We start from the raw sequence: 18,106 nt of genomic DNA, 5'->3' as shown, positions 1-18,106 counted from the left end.
ATTTATCGCAGATCATAAAGCAGAAGCTACTAAACTGTAATTAGGAGTGAAGCACTCATGAAATCAGTGATTTAAAAGACAAGGCAGGGTAATACATCATTAACATACCTATAAGTAACAAGGCCCCAGTTCTCCATGGCACCTTCATAAAATAAATATAAACATTTATTGATATTTATACATACTTCTTCTTGAAAAAATCATACAATTCAAAATAAAAGTTATTACAATTTATCAATAAAATGAAATTTACTTTACCAGCTGCAAAGTCTGCAATAGCAATGAGATCAATTTTAGGTAGAGGATAAGGAACATTGAAGTAGTCCTTATAAAAAGGCAGAGTTTTAGCAGCAACCTATAAAAGTATAAAGAAAAAGAACCATCTGATAAATCCTATTGCCATTCCTACACAAATCCACAAAGGAATCCAGTTGCAAGCCAAATATCTCGAGTTACAAGAAACCAACCCTGGGGGACCCCACTTCCAGAGACTGCTTTAGCCCTAAGCTTTGTATATGTCAGCCAAACTTTAATCCATTTATAACTCAGTATGAAAAATACAATTACATATATTCCCACCCACTCTCTAGGTTAATAAATTCCATTCTAATATTCTCTTAATCAGTATCTTTCAAAATGTTAATACAATACCAAAGTTGCTAGTTCCAAGATTCTATTAAAAGTAAAACCAAAGTAGCACAAGATATTTCAGATTAGATTATAAATAATTGTACTAATAATTGATCAGAAATGTAAATTCCCCAACCTGGAGTTATGGACTGTTGGAACAATCCTCTTCAAGTACAATTACCTCTAACGCAAATTTTCCTTGCTCTGCTTTGCCAACAGGGGTGTAAACACGGACACACACACCATCTTTTGACCTTGTTTCTACAAAGTCATATTCACCCACAACAAATGCCACCAGATATGTAGACATGACAGGTGTTCGAGCAAACTTCACTTCCACTACATTTTCATCATCAGGGTATGGTTTCCGATCAATTACATTCTTTAAAAAAAAAAAAAAGGAAAATTTAACAGATTTGCATTAAATACCTTAGAGCAAACACCACCCCAAAACTGTAGGCTTTGCACCCTTTTCTTCCTCCTTTCCAGCACTGCTTACTTCTCTATCCTAATTTACCCAGTACTATTATACTCTCAAGACTTTTCCTGTTAAGAAAGAAAGTGAACTGATGAAGCAAACACACTAAGAAGTTGGAGCTCAAGTGTTAAAACTACCAAGGATTTGAAAGGTAAAAGAAGCAACTTTTCTTGAATACCTATTAACCTAACAGGTATTGGGATGTTTTAAGATTTTAATACTTTTCAAGTGAATGAAGGATAGAAGACAACAAATATTAATGAAAATAAAATGTAGTTGTGAAACTGGACATTTCAAAGGGCACAGATTTCTATATTTAGAGCATATTCTGTATGAATGTTGGCTCTAAGCAAATTTGTGACAAATCTCGTTTACTTTTAGAGTTCCCTAATTTCCCTCTTTTTCCTACTCAGGCTCTCAGTTTCCCCAAGTTCTTGCCAATTTTTCTTCCAAGTAAGACTTATTCAAGAATTGATCTGATAAATTCATTTGCATTAAACTGTAAATGAACATTTCAGTGTAATTTATTAGCTTCCTCTCTAAGAATATTTAAGAAGAGCGTCTTTAAGAAGAAAATCTACAGAATTCTCTCCACTAATAAAGGAAGCAAAAGCCAGTTATTTCAAGTCCAGTAGGTGTTTCCAAGTTCCGTAGACGCCTATTATAGTCTGCCGGCTACTCTATGTCTTAAATAAGGCAGTCTTAGACAACACATTTCAAGTAGTAAATGCTTATTCTATTATGAATGACATTCAATGACATCAGTGAAGGGAGCACATCCAAGAACACAACCAGTTAGAACCTAAATACACTTCATTACCTGGCTATAACTTTTGGCATTTAGTAAGAATATCAGATTTTTTTCTCTCAGGTAATAGTTATTAAGTTCATTTCTTACTTTGAGTTCCAAATTAAAGGAAGCAGGTAATCTTGTTAACATAGCTTACAAGAAATTTCTTCCAGGATGCGGGAAAACTCCCCAAATAAGACAATAAAAAGAGGGCTTACAAGAAACTAAGAACACTAACATTTGTGCTCCCATTATATGTCAAGTACTGTGCTGGGTGACTAGGTAGTTCCATGCTATCCCATCTAATCAGCAAACAAAATATGCTAAATGTTTATTCAAAATATAAGAATACTCACTAACACATACATACCATGTTTGATAAAGCTACTCTGTCTTTAGGAACAACCAATGAAATATCAAAAGTTGCTTTGATGGCAGGTTCATCCCAGCAAGGAAAAGCTCTCCGGGCATCAGTAGCCTTAAAAAAAGAATATGAAATATGAACTATCACTGAATGAACCTACCAGACTATTTCATGAAGTAACAATCATTTCTTTCTTTCTATCATTCATTCATTCACTTTTTCAAATATTTATTTTCGACTCAGTGCTAGGCAATAAACTAGGCACTGATTACAAAGAAAATACAAGGTAGCACTTTCATATACAACACATAAAACTGTCAGCATTTGACCTACTTATTTAAAGAGCTCTCATCCTTTCTGTAAGCATAGAAAAGAGTAATAAACTTTAAAGCAAAATAAGATTTAGTGGTGCAGCAGAATATCAGTTATAAAAGAAAGAATCTTTAATAAAATAGAAACAGAACTGCTGATAAGATTCTGTATCTTAAAAAGAACAAACAAAATGTGCAGAGGTAGAGAAAGCATATTGTTGTTAAGCCCCTCAGTCACGTCCGACTCTCTGTGACCCAATGGACTGCAGCACACCAGGCTTCCCTGTCCTTCACTATCTCCCAGAGTTTGCTCAAACTCATGTCCATTGAGTCAATAATGCCATCTAATCATTTCATCCTCTGTTGCCCCCTTCTCCTCCTGTCCTCAATCTTTCCCAGCATCAGGGTCTTTTCCAGTGAGTTGGCTCTTCCTATCAGGTGGCCAAAGTATTGGAGCTTCAGTATCAGTCCTTCCAGTGAATATTCAGGGTTGATTTCCTTTAGGATTGACTGATTTGATCTCCTTGCTGGCCAAGGGACTCTCAAAAGAGTCTTCTCTAGCACCACAGTTCAAAAGCAACAATTCTTCAGCACTCAGCCTTCTTCATGGTCCAACGCTATACAGACCTTTGTCAGCAAAGTGATGTCTCTGCTTTTTAATACACTGTCTAGGTTTGTCATAGCTTTTTTTTCCAAGGAGCAAGCGTCTTTTAATTTTATGGCTGCAGTCACTCTCCGCAGTGATTTTGGACCCCAAGTAAATAAAGTCTGTCACTGTTTCCATTGTTTCCCCATCTATTTGCCATGAAGTGATGGGATCAGATGCCATGATCTTAGTTTTCTGAATGTTGAGTTTTAAGCCAGCTTTATCACTCTCCTCTTTCACTTTCATCAAGAGGCTCTTTAGTTCCTTTTCAATTTCTGCCATTAGGGTGGTGTCATCTCCATACATGAGGTTATTGATATTTCTCCCAGCAATCTTGATTTCAGCTTGTGCTTCATCCAGCCCAGCATTTTGCATGATGTACTCTGCGTATAAGTTAAACAAGCAGGGTGACAATATACAGCCTTGACGTACTCCTTTCCCAATTTTGAACCAGTCCGTTGTTTCATGTCTGGTTCTAACAGTTGCTTCTTAATTTCTGTTTGTTTCTTTTCTTTTTTATTGCCTGAATAGCATGTGGGATCTTAGTTCCCCATCAGGGATCAAACTCATGCCCCCAGCCGTTAAAGTGTGGAATCTTAGCCATTGGCCTGTCAGGGAAACATATACTTCTGAAAAAGGATTTCTTGGGGCTTTCTTTGTGGCTCAGTGGTAAAGAATCCACCTGCCAATGCAGGAGACAAGGGTTTGATCCCTGATCTGAGAAGATCCCACGTGCCATGGAGCAACAAGCCCCCTATGCCACAGCTACAGAGCCTGTGCTCGGGAGCGCAGGAGCTGCAACTACTGAGCCCAGGTGCCTTAGAGCTTGTGCTCTACAAAAAGAGAAGCCACGGCAAAGCCTGCATACCACAACTAGAGAGCAGCCCATGCTGACCACAACTAGAGAAAAGCCTGCACAGCAATGAAGACCCAGCACAGCCAATAAATAAACAAACAGTTTTAAAAAAGGATTTCTCCAAGGAAAAATGTGACATTTCTGACTGTACTGTCAAAGAAATTAAATAAATTATGAATTCTACTAAACAGTAAATAAGATGTTTGAAAAAGTAAGTAAACTGTAAGGAAAAAAAATACACAGAAAAATTCAAATTAGGAGCAGCACTAAATAAATGAGTTTATACGAGAGGAAATTAAATGAATGACACAGATAGTAAGTCTAAGTTTCTTTTTTTTTTTAAAATGTACTTATCTATCTGGCTGCATTGGGCCTTAGTTGCTGCACACAGGATATTTTGGTGTGGTGGGTAGGCTTCTCTCTAGTTGTATCTAGTTGTGGGTGACCCACAAACTGGAGAATAATACCAAAGAAGTTCTTGCACTATGGTGAAGGTTCTGAACCCCAAGTAAGGCTTCCCAGCCTAGGTATTGGACAAAGGGACTGGGAATCCTCAGGAAATCTGGCCTTGAAGGTCAGCGGGATTTGATTACAGAACTTCCACAGGACTAGGGGAAACAGAGGCTCCAGTCTTGGAGGCCACAAACAAAATCTTGCACACACCAAGACCAGAGGAAAGGAGCAGTGACCCCACAGAAGACTGAATCACAACTGCCTGCTAGTGTTGGAAGGTCTCCTGTGGGGACGTGGGTTGGCAGGGGCTCACCGCAGGGACAGAGGCATGGGCAGCATCAGGCCAGGAAGGCCCCCCTTGGCATAGTAAACCCTCTTGAGTTTGCCATTAACCCTACCATAGGGCAAACAACTACCAGGGAGGGAGTGCAACCACACCCGTCAGCAGATAACTGGATTAAAGCTTTACTGAGCAAGGCCCTGCCCACCAGAGCAAGACCCAGTTTTTCTCACTGCCAGTCCCTCCCATCAGGAAGCTTACACAAGCCTCTTAGCCTCGTCCATCAGAGGGCAGATCGAAGAAGCAAGAAGAAGCAGTCCCACAGTCCCACAGCAGCTAAGACAAAAACCATAACCAAACACAAAGTTAATCTCAACGAAAAAGCAGAAAGTTATATCACAGATGAAGGGACAGGATAAAACCCCAGAAAAACAACTAAATGAAGTAGAGATAGGCAACCTTCCAGAAAAAGAATTCAGAATAATGATAATGAAGATGATCCAGGATCTCGTGAAAACAATGAAGATGCAAGAAATGTTTACCAAAGACCTACAAGATCTAAAAAACAGATGAATAATATACTAGAAGGAATCAAGAGCAGAATAACTGAGGCAAAAGAAGAGATAAATGACTTGGAGGACAGAATGGTGGAAATCACTGCTACAGAACAGAATATAGAAAAAAGGATGAAAAGAAATGAAGGCAGCCTAAGAGACCTCTGGGACAACACTGAATGCACCAACACTCACATTATAGGGGTCCCAGAAAGAGGAGGGAGAGAAAAAGGACTTGAGAAAATATTTGAAGAAGTAATAGCTGAAAATTTCCCTAACATGGGAAAGGAAAGAGTTAATCAAATCCAGGCAGCACAGAGAGTCCCAGGAAGGATAAACCCAAGGAGGAACACACTGAGATACATAGTAATCAAACTGACAAAAATTAAAGACAAAGATAAAATACTAAAAGCAACAAGAGAAAAACAACAAATAACATATAAGGGAACTCCCATCAGGCTATCAGCTGATTTCTCAACAGAAACTCTATAAGACAGAAGTGAACAGCATGATATATTTAAAGTGATGAAAGGGAAGAATCTACAAACAAGAATACCCAGAAAGACTCTCCTTCAGATCTGATGGAGAAATCAAAAGCTTTCCCAACAAGCAAAAGTTAAGAGAATTCAGCACCACCAAACCAGGTTTACAACAAATGCTAAAGAACTTTAAGAAGGAAACACAAGAGAAGGAAAAGACTTTCAAAAAATAAACCCAAAACAATTAAGAAAATGGTAACAGGATCATACATACTGATAATTACCTTAAATGTAAATGGGATTAAATGCACCAACCAAAAGACATACACTGGCTAGGCAGATGAAAACACGTGCATGATGTACTTCCACTTACATCACTCTGCTTGACCCCCTCAAGTTGTATGGAACTATTTTATATTGTTAAGTTAATCATGTTCCCAATATGGCTTAAAATTATAATTATCTTTTATTTTTTGTCTGGCTATTGACTGGGAAAACTGATAAACACCTTTTATTATGGTGATTATGAAACTATTACTCACTTTATACCATTGCATTATGATTGGTCAACAGAAAATTAATAGAACTCTGTATCACCAAACAAAACTACAATTTAACAGAAAAACCTGTAATCACTTTTTAAAATCCATATGCTTATCAGAATTATCTTGAAATTTTTTGAAAAATACAAATGCCCAGGCATTGCATTTTTTCCTCCAGAGCTCCAGGTATGTTTCTAATGAGCCGTCATGTTTAAAACAACTGGACTATATGACGATCTTTTACTCTTATCTAGTTTGTTTCACTTTTTCAGCCCTCCCATTTCATTTAGTTTATGTTTTCCAATTTCTCCATCTTTTTCTTTTTTTTAATGTTCTTTCTCAAGCCTTTATCAAGCATAGTAGAAAAGTTTATGTATACACGTACATAAATAATATGTATGATATATATATATATTTTAGAAAACTTATGAATTTTTGCCTAACTAAAAACTAATATATTTTGATTCCACTTGTTTGACTTAGTATGAATAGAATGCTAGATTTCTAAATAGGAAGGTGAAATAAGCAACAAAGGTTTACTGTATAGCACAAGGAACTACAGTCAATATCTTGTAATAAACTATAATGGAAAATAATTTCAAAAATGATATATGCATAACTGAATCACCTTGCTTTGCACCTGTAACACTGTAAGTCAACTATACTTCAATAATATATATGTTGAGCAAAAAAAAAAACCAAACAAAGGACAAAGTGATAAGAGCAATCAAAGGTACATTTAGGGGATAGACACTAGACCTAAATCTATTATTAAATTATGTTCCTGAAGAAGACATCAGAACAGAAACATAATGAACATGCAATAGAAGAAAATACCGCTATACTGATGAAAGATCTAAATCTGAATATAAGTAGGCTTCACCAACTATTAAAAGTTAATGAAAAGTGAACACCTGGTAAAAATTTTTAGGTACAAAGAAATAATTTAACAAGCAATCACAAAGAAAATAAAGCAAAATTTTAAAATGTGTTACTCTACAAAGGGAGAAGAGACATTTTAGTCTGACTCCTCCCATTTGACAAAATGAGATGTAAAAGACTTTAGAACATATTTTTTAATATTTATTTTTATTTATGTATTAGGCTGTGCCAAAAGACAGAGAACTTATCATTAGCAGACCTGCCTTATAAGAAATGCTGAAAGGAGTCCTGTAAGCTAAAGTGAAATACAGTAAATGGTAACTCAAATCCATACAAAGAAATGAAGAACACCATGAAGGGGAACACATAGGAATTATAAACACAGCATAAATATTTTTATTTGGGTTTTGTCTGTTTTTCATTTTTGGCTGCACCACACAGCTTACAGGATTTTAGGTCCCCAACAAGGGATCGAACCTTGATCAATTCCCTGTAGTGGAAAGTCCTAACCACTAGCCTACCAGGGAATTCCCATAAACATTTTTATTTGTAATTCTTTTTCTGTTTTGTCTTTAACTCTGTCTTTAAAAGGCAACTGTATAAGGTAATAATTAGAAAATGACTGACAGGCTTAGATGTATTAATACTATATAAAGATCAAATTTTTATGACAAGAATAGCATGAAGGAGTCAGGAGCTAAAATGAAGCAAAGTTTTTGTACATTAGAAAATTTTTCATATTAACCTGAACTATATTGGGTTTCTTAAATATTTATTTGGCTGCGCCAGGTCTTAGTTGTGGCATGCGAGATCTTCAGTTGCAGCACATAGGATGTAGGTCCCTAAACAAGAATCAAACCTAGGTCCCATGCATTGGGAGCTCAGAGTCTTAACCACTGAACCACCAGGGTGGTCCCTAGACCAACATTTACGCACCTCTGAAACAGAAAAACTGTAAGCCAGTTGTATCACTCTTACTGAAGAAGCTGGGCTTGTTAAGGGAAAACTCACTCAAAAGAAACCGTGGGGCGTCTTAGTTAAAATGTAAGAAACTATTATGTGATTTGGAATTTGCCTGAATGACTTGGAGACAAATTAAGGAAGAAAGAATTCTAAGTTGAGGGCTGTCAGAAAGTGGAGGCAATTTTATCAGTGAGTATTATCTTTTCTGTTAATATGAAGAGTGCAAACTACAGCAAGCCTAAGGCTGCAGCTGGTAAAAAAGCAACAGTCCCTCATTTTAACCAAGAAAGGGAGTTGTTTGTCTTTTGTGATGAGCAAAATGACCTTGTTTTTGTCTGTGCTTGGAGAAAATTATGAAGGGTCCTTGTTTTGTCTCACCTTATCATGGTGTCAAAGTAGTAACCTTGTCTCAGGTTGGCACTCTGTTTATATCCAACAGGAAAACAACACGTATTAGCTTCAGTGCTAGGACAACTTCTGATGCCAGAGGCTGTCTACAGCCATACCACCCTGAATGCGCCCGATCTCATCTGATGTCAGGGGCTGCACTTTTTTTCTTCCCCTTCCCCCAACACATCTTTTACATGTTCAGTAAAACTGGTTGAATACAAAGGCAAATGAAAGATTTTCTGATATCCCAATACTTAGGAAGTACACCACCCACATACTCTCCCTTTAAATATCATTTGGAGACATACTCCAGCAAATCATTCCAAGATGAAGAAGTGCTCAAAAGGCTAGAGATAAGCACTGGAGTCACACTCTCACATACACACAGGTAACAAAATTATATTTAATATATACATATATATAAAATCCATATATATCTGTATATAGCTATATATGCATACATATAGGTAACAAAACTTCAATACCTGGATTGCTTTTATATTTTGTACCTGTGGCTTTTCTTACTAAATTAATATTGATACTGTTATAAAAATATCATTCCCCAGCCCACATCCCTAATTCTCTCCCCTGTATAATAGAGATAACTGAATATAGAGTAAAAAATTTCAAAATCATTCATACAGTTACGGTTACAGGCATCGAGCCTCAAATAATCAGGCGAATAAGAGAACAGACCTTTGTCAGAATGTCTCACTGAAGATCATGGTTTTTTTGGCTGCCCTGGGTCTTTGTTGTGGCACATGGGCTCTTCATTGCTGATGTGGGCCTTCTCTACTTGCAGCAACCGGGGGCTACTCTCTGGTTATGGTGTGCAAGCTGCTCACTGCCATGGCTTCTCTTACTGCAGAGCACGGGCTCTAGGGTGCTAGCTCAGTAGTTGTGGCGCATGGACTTCGTTGCCCTGCAGCATGTGGAATCTTAGCACCTGGACCAGGGACCAAGCCCATGTCCCCTGCATTGGCAGGCAGATCCTTTCTTTTAAAAAAAAAAAAAATTTATTTCATTATTTATTTTTGGTTGTGCTTTGTTTTCATTGCTGCGTGCCTTTCTCTAGTTGCAGTGAGCGGGGCTACTCTTTGATGGGATGCGCAGGCTCCAGGGTGCACGGCCTCAGTAGTTGTGGCGGGCAGGCCTCTACAGCACAGGCTCAATAGCTATGGCGCATGGGCTCAGCTGTTCCACAGCATGCGGAATCTTCTCAGACCAGGAACAGAGCCCATGTCTCCTCCACCGGCAGATGGATTCTTCACCACTGAGTCACCAGGGAAGCCTCTGGCAGGCAGATTCTTAACCACAGGTCCACGAGAGAAGTCCCAAGATCATAATATTTTAAAGTATGCATGCGTGCTAAGTTGCATCAGTCGTGTTTGACTCTTCGCAACCCCATGGACTGTAGCCCGCCAGGCTCCTCTGTCCACGGGTTTCTCCAGACAAGAAAACTGGAGCGGGTACCGAGGGATTGAACGAGCATTGGCAGGAGGACTCTTTACCACTAGCGCCACCTGGGAAGCCCGTATTTTAAAGAATACCATACCTCAAACTGTGTGACAGCAGCATAGCGCACCTCTCCAGAAGGGGTAGTATATTTACTTCTATAGAAACCTTTCATTTTATCATTCAGCTCGCCAACAAAATCTATCTTTAAGGTTCCTGTACCTGTGATTGAAGATAAATGAAAACACTTTCATGGAGATATTAAGTACAAGTTATCAGAAGGATGTCATTAAGCATTAATTCATAGCTACTGACAAAGTTGGAATCATTCCTTTCTTTCTCAAACACTCCTCTTGGCAATGTAGAGAATATAGTATTTACTAAAGTAAATGGCAAACTAATCCTAAAGGAAACCTTAAAGTCATGTTTAGAGTGACTGCTAAGAAAGTTCTTTAATTTTATTAATGAGTTTCAAATTATCAATACATGACAAGAAGGAAAAGAAACAAATATATTCAATGTATGACCAGCTATTATGCACTGGCGCTTTAAAAATATTTAGTTGGGTAGGCATTGTCTCCATTTTGTGAGATGAAGAAACTAACCCTGAAAAGTTAAATCACTTGCCCAAGGTCACACAATTAGTAAGTAGCAAGAATGAGATTAAAAACTTAGGTCTATTTAATCCAAAATTCATGCTCTCTGCCAATTATGCCTCATAGACTGAAACCTAGGAATATTAAAGAAATAAATTTAAACCAATAATTATTAAATGCAAATAAAAATACAACCTGAATACATATTCTACTGTTACATAAGAGCAAAATCAATTTAGACAAAATAGGAGGTTTTTTTTAATTGAAGTATAGTTGATTTACAATGTTGTGCCAATCTCTGCTGTATAGTAGAGTGACTCAGTTATACACATAGAGACATTCTTTTTATATACAAAATGAGAGTTTTTACAAATATATATACAGCTGACTCTTGAATAATACGGGGGTTAATCCATCTATAATTTATAGGTGCTTAGTTGCTAAGTCATGACTATTTGCAACCTCATAGACTCTAGCCCTCCAGGCTCCTCCATCCATGGGATTTCCCAGGCAAGAATACTGGAGTGGGTTGCCATTTCCTTCTCCAGGGGATCCTCCCAACCCAGGGATCGAACCCTGGGTCTCCTGCCTTGGCAGGCAGATTCTTTACCACTAAGCCACCTGGGTAGCCCAAAAAAACATGGAACGATTCACAAATTTGCACGTCATCCTTGCGCAGGGGCCATGCTAATCTTCTCTGTATCGTTCCAATTTTAGTACATGCACAGCCTAAGCAAGCACAATAAAAGCAACTAACGCCTTCAGAGGCACCACTGGGACAGGGGCCTTCCCTATCTGCAGTTCCTCCACATCTCCAAATTCAACCAACGTTGGACTGTGTGGTACTCTATTTACTACTGAAAAACATCTGAGTATACGTGGGCCCATGCAGTTCAAACCTGTGTTGTTCAAGCATCAACTATACTTTCTTTTATAACAGAAAAAACCTTATCACTATTATCTAGTGTCATCTACTAAATTCAGATGCATGACAAAATAATCCCATTCCACATTTTATAAATCCAGTCACAAAAAACCCCCAAAATGTTGACTTTGTAATTGATCCCTTTAAAGTGCCTATTTATTAAAGAATCCAGAGCATGGGAATCTAACAAATCAGAGATGTAGTATGACCATAAAGTAATTAGCTCCTTATATCAAAACTTTTATATCCTGATGCTTCAAACTGACATTTTGGAATGCTTGCAGAGCAATGACACTGACATTGTTCAAAATGTTCTTGACTTTCTGACATATCCTTTTGGGTGTTCACCAAGTCAAATCTTCACCTTCCAAAATTGAACTTGCTTTTTGGAAAGGTCCAAGTCATAAAGAGTTCAAGTCTGCAGATTATGTGAATAACAAATTGCAATCTATTTCTAGACAAAACACTAACTGTGCCTATTAAGTAATTAAGCTAATTTCCTTATATGCCTCAAACTGGTTCTGAAAGTAATTTCAAGTAAAAATTTCAGATGTTTGCAGCAAAGTCACAACTAAAGAAAGTGCCACATTCTGAATCATGCTAGGAAAATAAAACCAAACAACTCAACTGAAGGTCCACTGAATAGACATTTGTGATAATATATATATTTTTTTAATCAGACATTCTGTCTGAAGGGGTCAATAAATACTTTAAAAAAAAAGAGAATGACAGATTACTGGGACAGTAAATATAAAAGCAGTAAAGGAATCTGAAACAATTACTGACTGATACTAAAGAATTTAGCTATAAATAATATAACATTTCTCTATTTTCATTAGGAATTCACTGATTTTTAAAAAAAAGTATATATGTTCACAGTAATCAAGTTTTTGTTGTTGTTGTTGTTGAGTCGCTAAGTCATGTCCAACTCTGCAGCCCAGGCTCCTTTGTCCAAGGGATTTTTCCCAGGCAGGGATACTGGAGTCGGCTGCTTCTCCCTGGATCTTCCCAACCCAGGGATCAAACCCATGTCTCCTGCTTGGCTGGCGAATTCTTTACTGCTGAGCCACCCCCAGGAAGTCCCAATAAAGTTAGTAAAGAATATCTGTTAGACTACGAAAACCTATTTAAAAATAGAACTGTTTGATGAAATTTTATATTACAATTCCATAAATGGAATTGGCCAGCCTGTTTTTCAGTAAGTCAACTGTTAAGATGTCTTCATATTTCATGGTAAATCTACTTATGACTTTTCCTATTTGAAATAAAAGTGGATTTAAAACTCTTAACTAAATAAGAAAGTCTGCTCACATTTTTACTCGGTTTTAAATCTCCAAGGTCATAGTACTATAACAAGATATTGACTGACATTTCTGAAAAGTGGCAGACTACAAAACACAAATTATTGGGAAGGGTTATTACCTGAAATTGAAGCAAAACACAAGTTTTTGTTTTTTTAAATATATTACTAAATTTAATTGGTGTCACATTATACAGTACTAATTATAGAATATTTGCTATTGATACAGAATTTTAGGGCAAAAACAGGAGGAAAAAGGACTTCATGATAAATTTCATCTGTCAATTTTATACCACACTAAAGAACCAACTGCCAGAAAGTCTGATTTTATACCTATTTTCACATATAACTGACTTTGCTTCCTCAAATTAGATGCCTTATTTGAATATCCAAGGTATACAATATTTATCTTCTTGGGGTAATAAGCCTTTTAAAACATATAGCTCATTTATTAATTAAGCAACGGAAAAATTAGGCCTTCCCCCCAAAAAGTTTGGTTTTTAAAGCTTAGGAAAGTATAATAATTGTTGCAAAACCTGAAGTAACAAGATTATTAAAAATTATATTGTAAAAAATTTAATGCATCTAGCTATGAAATTTAAGACAGACTACTTTATATAAAGAGAATAAGTCTCTGACTTTTTGTCACCATTTCTTATGATCCTGTTTTCCACTCCTCAAAATGTTAATACCTTCTAGCACTTCGCAAATGATTGTCACTCTACAGGATCCTTAACCACTGATTCTAAGGTTGTTAGGCCTTACGATGATCATGGGAAGTTAACCAATATTCTAAAATGGTGCCAATTTCAGAAACGAAGATGTTTTACTTTGTTATATAGTATTTGGCATGACTGTTAAGTTTGAATCAGCTAAACACAAAGGTTACTCCTGATACATACTCAGTATTCATTATCAGAAGAGAGACCGCTTACTGAAATTTGAAAAAAAAAAATCAGGATCTTATTCTTAAAGCAAAGAATGACTAGGTAACTTTGACCCAGGTATCTGAGGAAAATGTGAAAGCCAATGATTTTCAAACAGATATTTATATATATTCAATAATTTAATACAATCACATCTGTAAATTAGATCATTTTTAATTCTAATATCCATATTAGTTACTTAAGTATATTAGCTAAAAATCTCCAAAACTTTGTCAAATATACTTTGTATGTGTGGTGCTAAGTCGCTTCAGTTGTGTCCGACTCTTATTTAGAGTACCTATGGACCATAGCCCACTCCAGGCTCCTCTGTCCATGGGATTTTCCAGGCAAGAATACTGGAGTGGGTTGCCATTCCCTTCTCCAGAGGATCTTCCAGACCCAGGGATCGAACCTGCGTCTCTTAAGTCTGCTGCATTGTCAGGCGGGTTTTTTACCACTAGCGTCACCTGGGAAAAAAGTATAGTGTATACTAATGGTCATAATCTTCAATGACTATGTTCCTGCTTTTATTAGAAATGACTTAACAATTTACCATGTCTACTGAAAAAAATCCTTATCAAGAATGATATAGCTCTTATATATTGATAATAAATGAAGGAGAAAAGAGAGGTAGAGAATACATATGACATGCTAACTTCTGTGTTCTTAAATGGTATAAACATAAATGCTTATAAAAGCATGGAGCAGTTTTGAAAGAATACATAGGAAACTGATCACTTCAGAGAAGTGGAGCTGAGAGAGAAAGACAGGAATAGAACAACCAACAAATTATCACTATGTATCATTTGAATTTCAAACCATGTGCATGTGTTATATTTTTTAACATTTAATTTAAAAAATAAAAGGAGCATAATGTGGTGGTCAGTAGTACAAAGTTTTGAATTAAACTGCTTGTGTTCTCTGACTGCCACTATATTAGCTGTTGACCTTGGGCAAGTTATTTAAGTTAAATATATCATTTGGTGCAATAGTTTACCTTTAAAGCAGAGATCATAGAATCTATTTCAAAATGGATTAACAAATGTTTATGATGCACATAAAACAGTACCTGGCACAGATTAAGCACTCAGTAGATACATGTGTGAATATATAATACACACATATATTCATATACAGGTATACATCTCACACACACACACACACATACATATATCTTCTGGGAGTTTATGTCCTTTCTTATCTGATGAGTTCCAGCGAATATGTTCTGGCTTCTTTTGATAAACACACTAATATTTTTGACTTAAAAAATTATGTCAAATTTCCTAATGCTAAACCATTGAATCTATGCTATTTTTTTTTCCATACATGCTAACTAGGTTTATGTATCTTCTTAGGCTATTTTAAGCCACCTTTAAATGTTTTTGCTCCTCTCTTCCTCATTTTTATTTCATTAATTTCTGCTCTTAAATCTTTCTCTTCTACTTTCTTCAAGTTACCTATTCTTTTTGTCTAATGTTGATCTTGATGTCCACTTAATTAATTTTTAGCCTTTCTTCTTAGCTAAATATCCTCTCTGAAAATAATGCTTTACCAGCATCCTACATGCTCTATATGTAGCAATTTTATTATTCAGTTCTAAATATTTTCTAATTCCTATAACAAATCTTCGACTCATTAATTTTCGTAAGTATCATTTTTCCAATATACGAGAAGGCATTTTTTGTTTGTCTTTTGCTACTGACTTTAATCTTTTCACAGTATGAACACAGAATATAGTCTGTAATGATACAGATTTTAAATTTTTTAAAATTTTCCTATCATTTCTATCAAAATAATAGTTCACAGTGTTAAACCTCATATATCTGCCTGCAATGCAGGAGACCCAGGTTTGATCCCTGAGTTGGGAAGATTCCCTGGAGAAGGAAATGGCAACCCACTCCAGTATTCTTGCTTGGAAAATCCCATGGACAGAGGAGCCTGGCGCGCTATAGTCCACGGGGTCGCAAAGAGTCAGACACGACTTGAGTGGCTAACACACAACACAATTCTACAGGCCCACCTATAGAAGCTGCAGGCACACCCAGGGCTATTTACTCCCTATACTTGCCTCAGTAACAACTCTGTGATTTCTAAATACCTTGCTTATTTAGCTGTTTTTTTCATTTTTCAATTTTCTTACTATAAAAAGTGAAGTTTGAGCTAAACTACATCTCTACTACTATATCTTTCACAAAGAGTTAAAATTTTCTATAACTTCAAAGATCTGAAAATATTTTCTTTAAACTTATTGTGTGGCTAAGCACAGAATTCTAAATTGAGTCAGATTCACTTATAATTTTCAAGGAATGGCTTTATTAGAGTCTGGTTTCCATTGTAAATCTATTGCTCTTTTGATTTCTGAACCTTGAAGGTAACTTCCTCCCAACTCCCTCGCCTCACGTAGAAACTCTTTGAGAGCCTCACTTTACCCCCTGAAAATTCTTAAATTTGCTTTGGTGTGGGACTTCTTACATTTATCGAGTTTCCTTTTGATAGTGTATTTTTTCAAACTTAAGCCTTCTGTCTCATCAGTTCAAATAAATTTTCATGTTGTGTGTTTTTCATAATTTCCCTTTCCCATTTTCTATGTCCTCTCTTTCACTAGCTGGATGTCTGGTCCTGCTAGATCAGTCCTCCAATCTTCCTATTTGGAAGATGCCTCTATTTCACCTTTCAAAACCTCTTTTGGTTTTTTTTACTCCTAATATATTATAATTTCCAAAAGTGTTCTTACTCTATTCCATCCTGTTCTTATTTAATGAATGTAATATTAGTAATACTCCTTAGGATATTAATCTGTTTGGGTTTTGGGGCACATTTCATTTTTCTTTGCTTTCAATTTTCTATATTTCTATTATACTTATTGCTTTCCTTTTTGCTTTATGTTTCATTTAGAAGTTTATCAAACGTCTGGTAATTGTTGCCCTAGTGACTCTGGGCTTGGCCATACTATTTGCTTTGCTCAATGAAATGTGAATGAACACCACCATCCACGTAGAAGCTTTAAATGTTTGTGATTTGGTGCTGTCTCCAGCCCCGAGCTTCTGCCCTCTGCCATATGAGAGAACAGCATGCTGCACATAGCAGCTACTCACTACAGAGCCTGGCATCAATAGACATATGAGCTTAGTGGAGTTCAGGGAAGTTGGCAGTATGTCTGCAGATGATCAGCAGTCCTCAGGGCCATGTGTAAACAAGAAATACCTGTTGCAAGCCGCTGATATTTGTGATCTCATTTGTGGGTTAAAATGTACACATACATTTATGTATACGTAGAATATTTCTGGAAGGATTCACTAGACAATAAAAGTAGAGGGTCAGAGAGAGGAATTCTCAATTTTCAGGTTATTATCTTCAGTATCTTTTAATACAGGTTCATGGCAGACATTTGTTTTTATAATAATTTCACACAAAAATAATCCTAGTGAGAAAAAGACAAAATGAAAGGTCTTTAAGAGTACCAAGATAAAACTTCTCCAATTTAAAATTTTTCTATAAATACTTTCATATTGAGGGAATATATTCTCAATATAAAAATTATGGAAAACAGAGAAAGGTATGAATAAGAATAAAAATCATCAATTATGCCAACAACCAGACATATAACATTATTCATACCATTTTAGAGATATGATTCATCACCTTGTATGTGTAATTCTGTATTCTGCTTTTCAATTTTACATTATAATAAGTACTTTTCAGTGTTAAGAATTCACAAACCTCACTTTTAATTGCTGGGTGTATTCACCATACATATATGTCATGATTAGCTTAATTATTCCCTTAGTGTTGGACAAATGCATTAATTCTAATTTTTTACTATCTTAGTAATGTCTGAAGAGACACTTCTAGGCATAAGGTATTTCTTGTATTTATGACTTTTCTTTAGGAGACTATATTCCTAATACCAGAACTGCCAGGTCAAAAGACATGAATATCTTTAGGCTCTTAACACATACTGCCAGGCTGCTTTCCAAATAAATTACATGGATTTACATTCTTACTAGTAATATTAAGGCAGTCACATAGAGATTCATTTTTTTACTTCTGATTACATGACAGACAAAAACTGGATTTCTCATTACGAGGAGGGCAAATATCTTAACTGTTATTATTCATTTGCATTTTCTTTCATATTATCTGTGGCTTTTCACATGCTCATTTATCAAACTCTCAGTACTTTACCAACTGATTTGTATATAATTTCTTCCATTATATTAAGCTCAGAACGTCTACTTTCTTTGTGCTTTTAAATAGCACATACAGTAATGTATCAATGAATCTTT

The 18,106-nt window shown here is 36.2% G+C and overlaps 1 protein-coding gene and 1 non-coding gene across 2 annotated transcripts in view; both read right to left on the bottom strand.

Moving 5' to 3' along the window:
• Nucleotides 1-18,106, bottom strand: part of NPEPPS (aminopeptidase puromycin sensitive) — a 108,958-nt gene that overhangs the window by 28,253 nt on the left and 62,599 nt on the right. Inside the window, exons 4-8 of the mRNA XM_043469996.1 lie at nucleotides 10,174-10,295; nucleotides 2,269-2,376; nucleotides 812-1,012; nucleotides 259-355; nucleotides 109-142 (exon numbers count right to left, since the gene is read on the bottom strand). Coding sequence (XP_043325931.1) covers nucleotides 109-142; nucleotides 259-355; nucleotides 812-1,012; nucleotides 2,269-2,376; nucleotides 10,174-10,295 — 562 coding nt within the window. The remainder of the gene's footprint in view (nucleotides 1-108; nucleotides 143-258; nucleotides 356-811; nucleotides 1,013-2,268; nucleotides 2,377-10,173; nucleotides 10,296-18,106) is intronic.
• Nucleotides 11,304-11,408, bottom strand: LOC122425113. Its single transcript, XR_006264703.1, has one exon. It is a non-coding gene; the product is annotated as a U6 spliceosomal RNA (small nuclear RNA).

Source organism: Cervus canadensis, chromosome 1 (genome assembly GCF_019320065.1).
Source record: "Cervus canadensis isolate Bull #8, Minnesota chromosome 1, ASM1932006v1, whole genome shotgun sequence".
Taxonomy (NCBI): Eukaryota; Metazoa; Chordata; class Mammalia; order Artiodactyla; family Cervidae; genus Cervus; species Cervus canadensis.
This window is presented reverse-complemented; position numbering and strand designations above follow the sequence as displayed.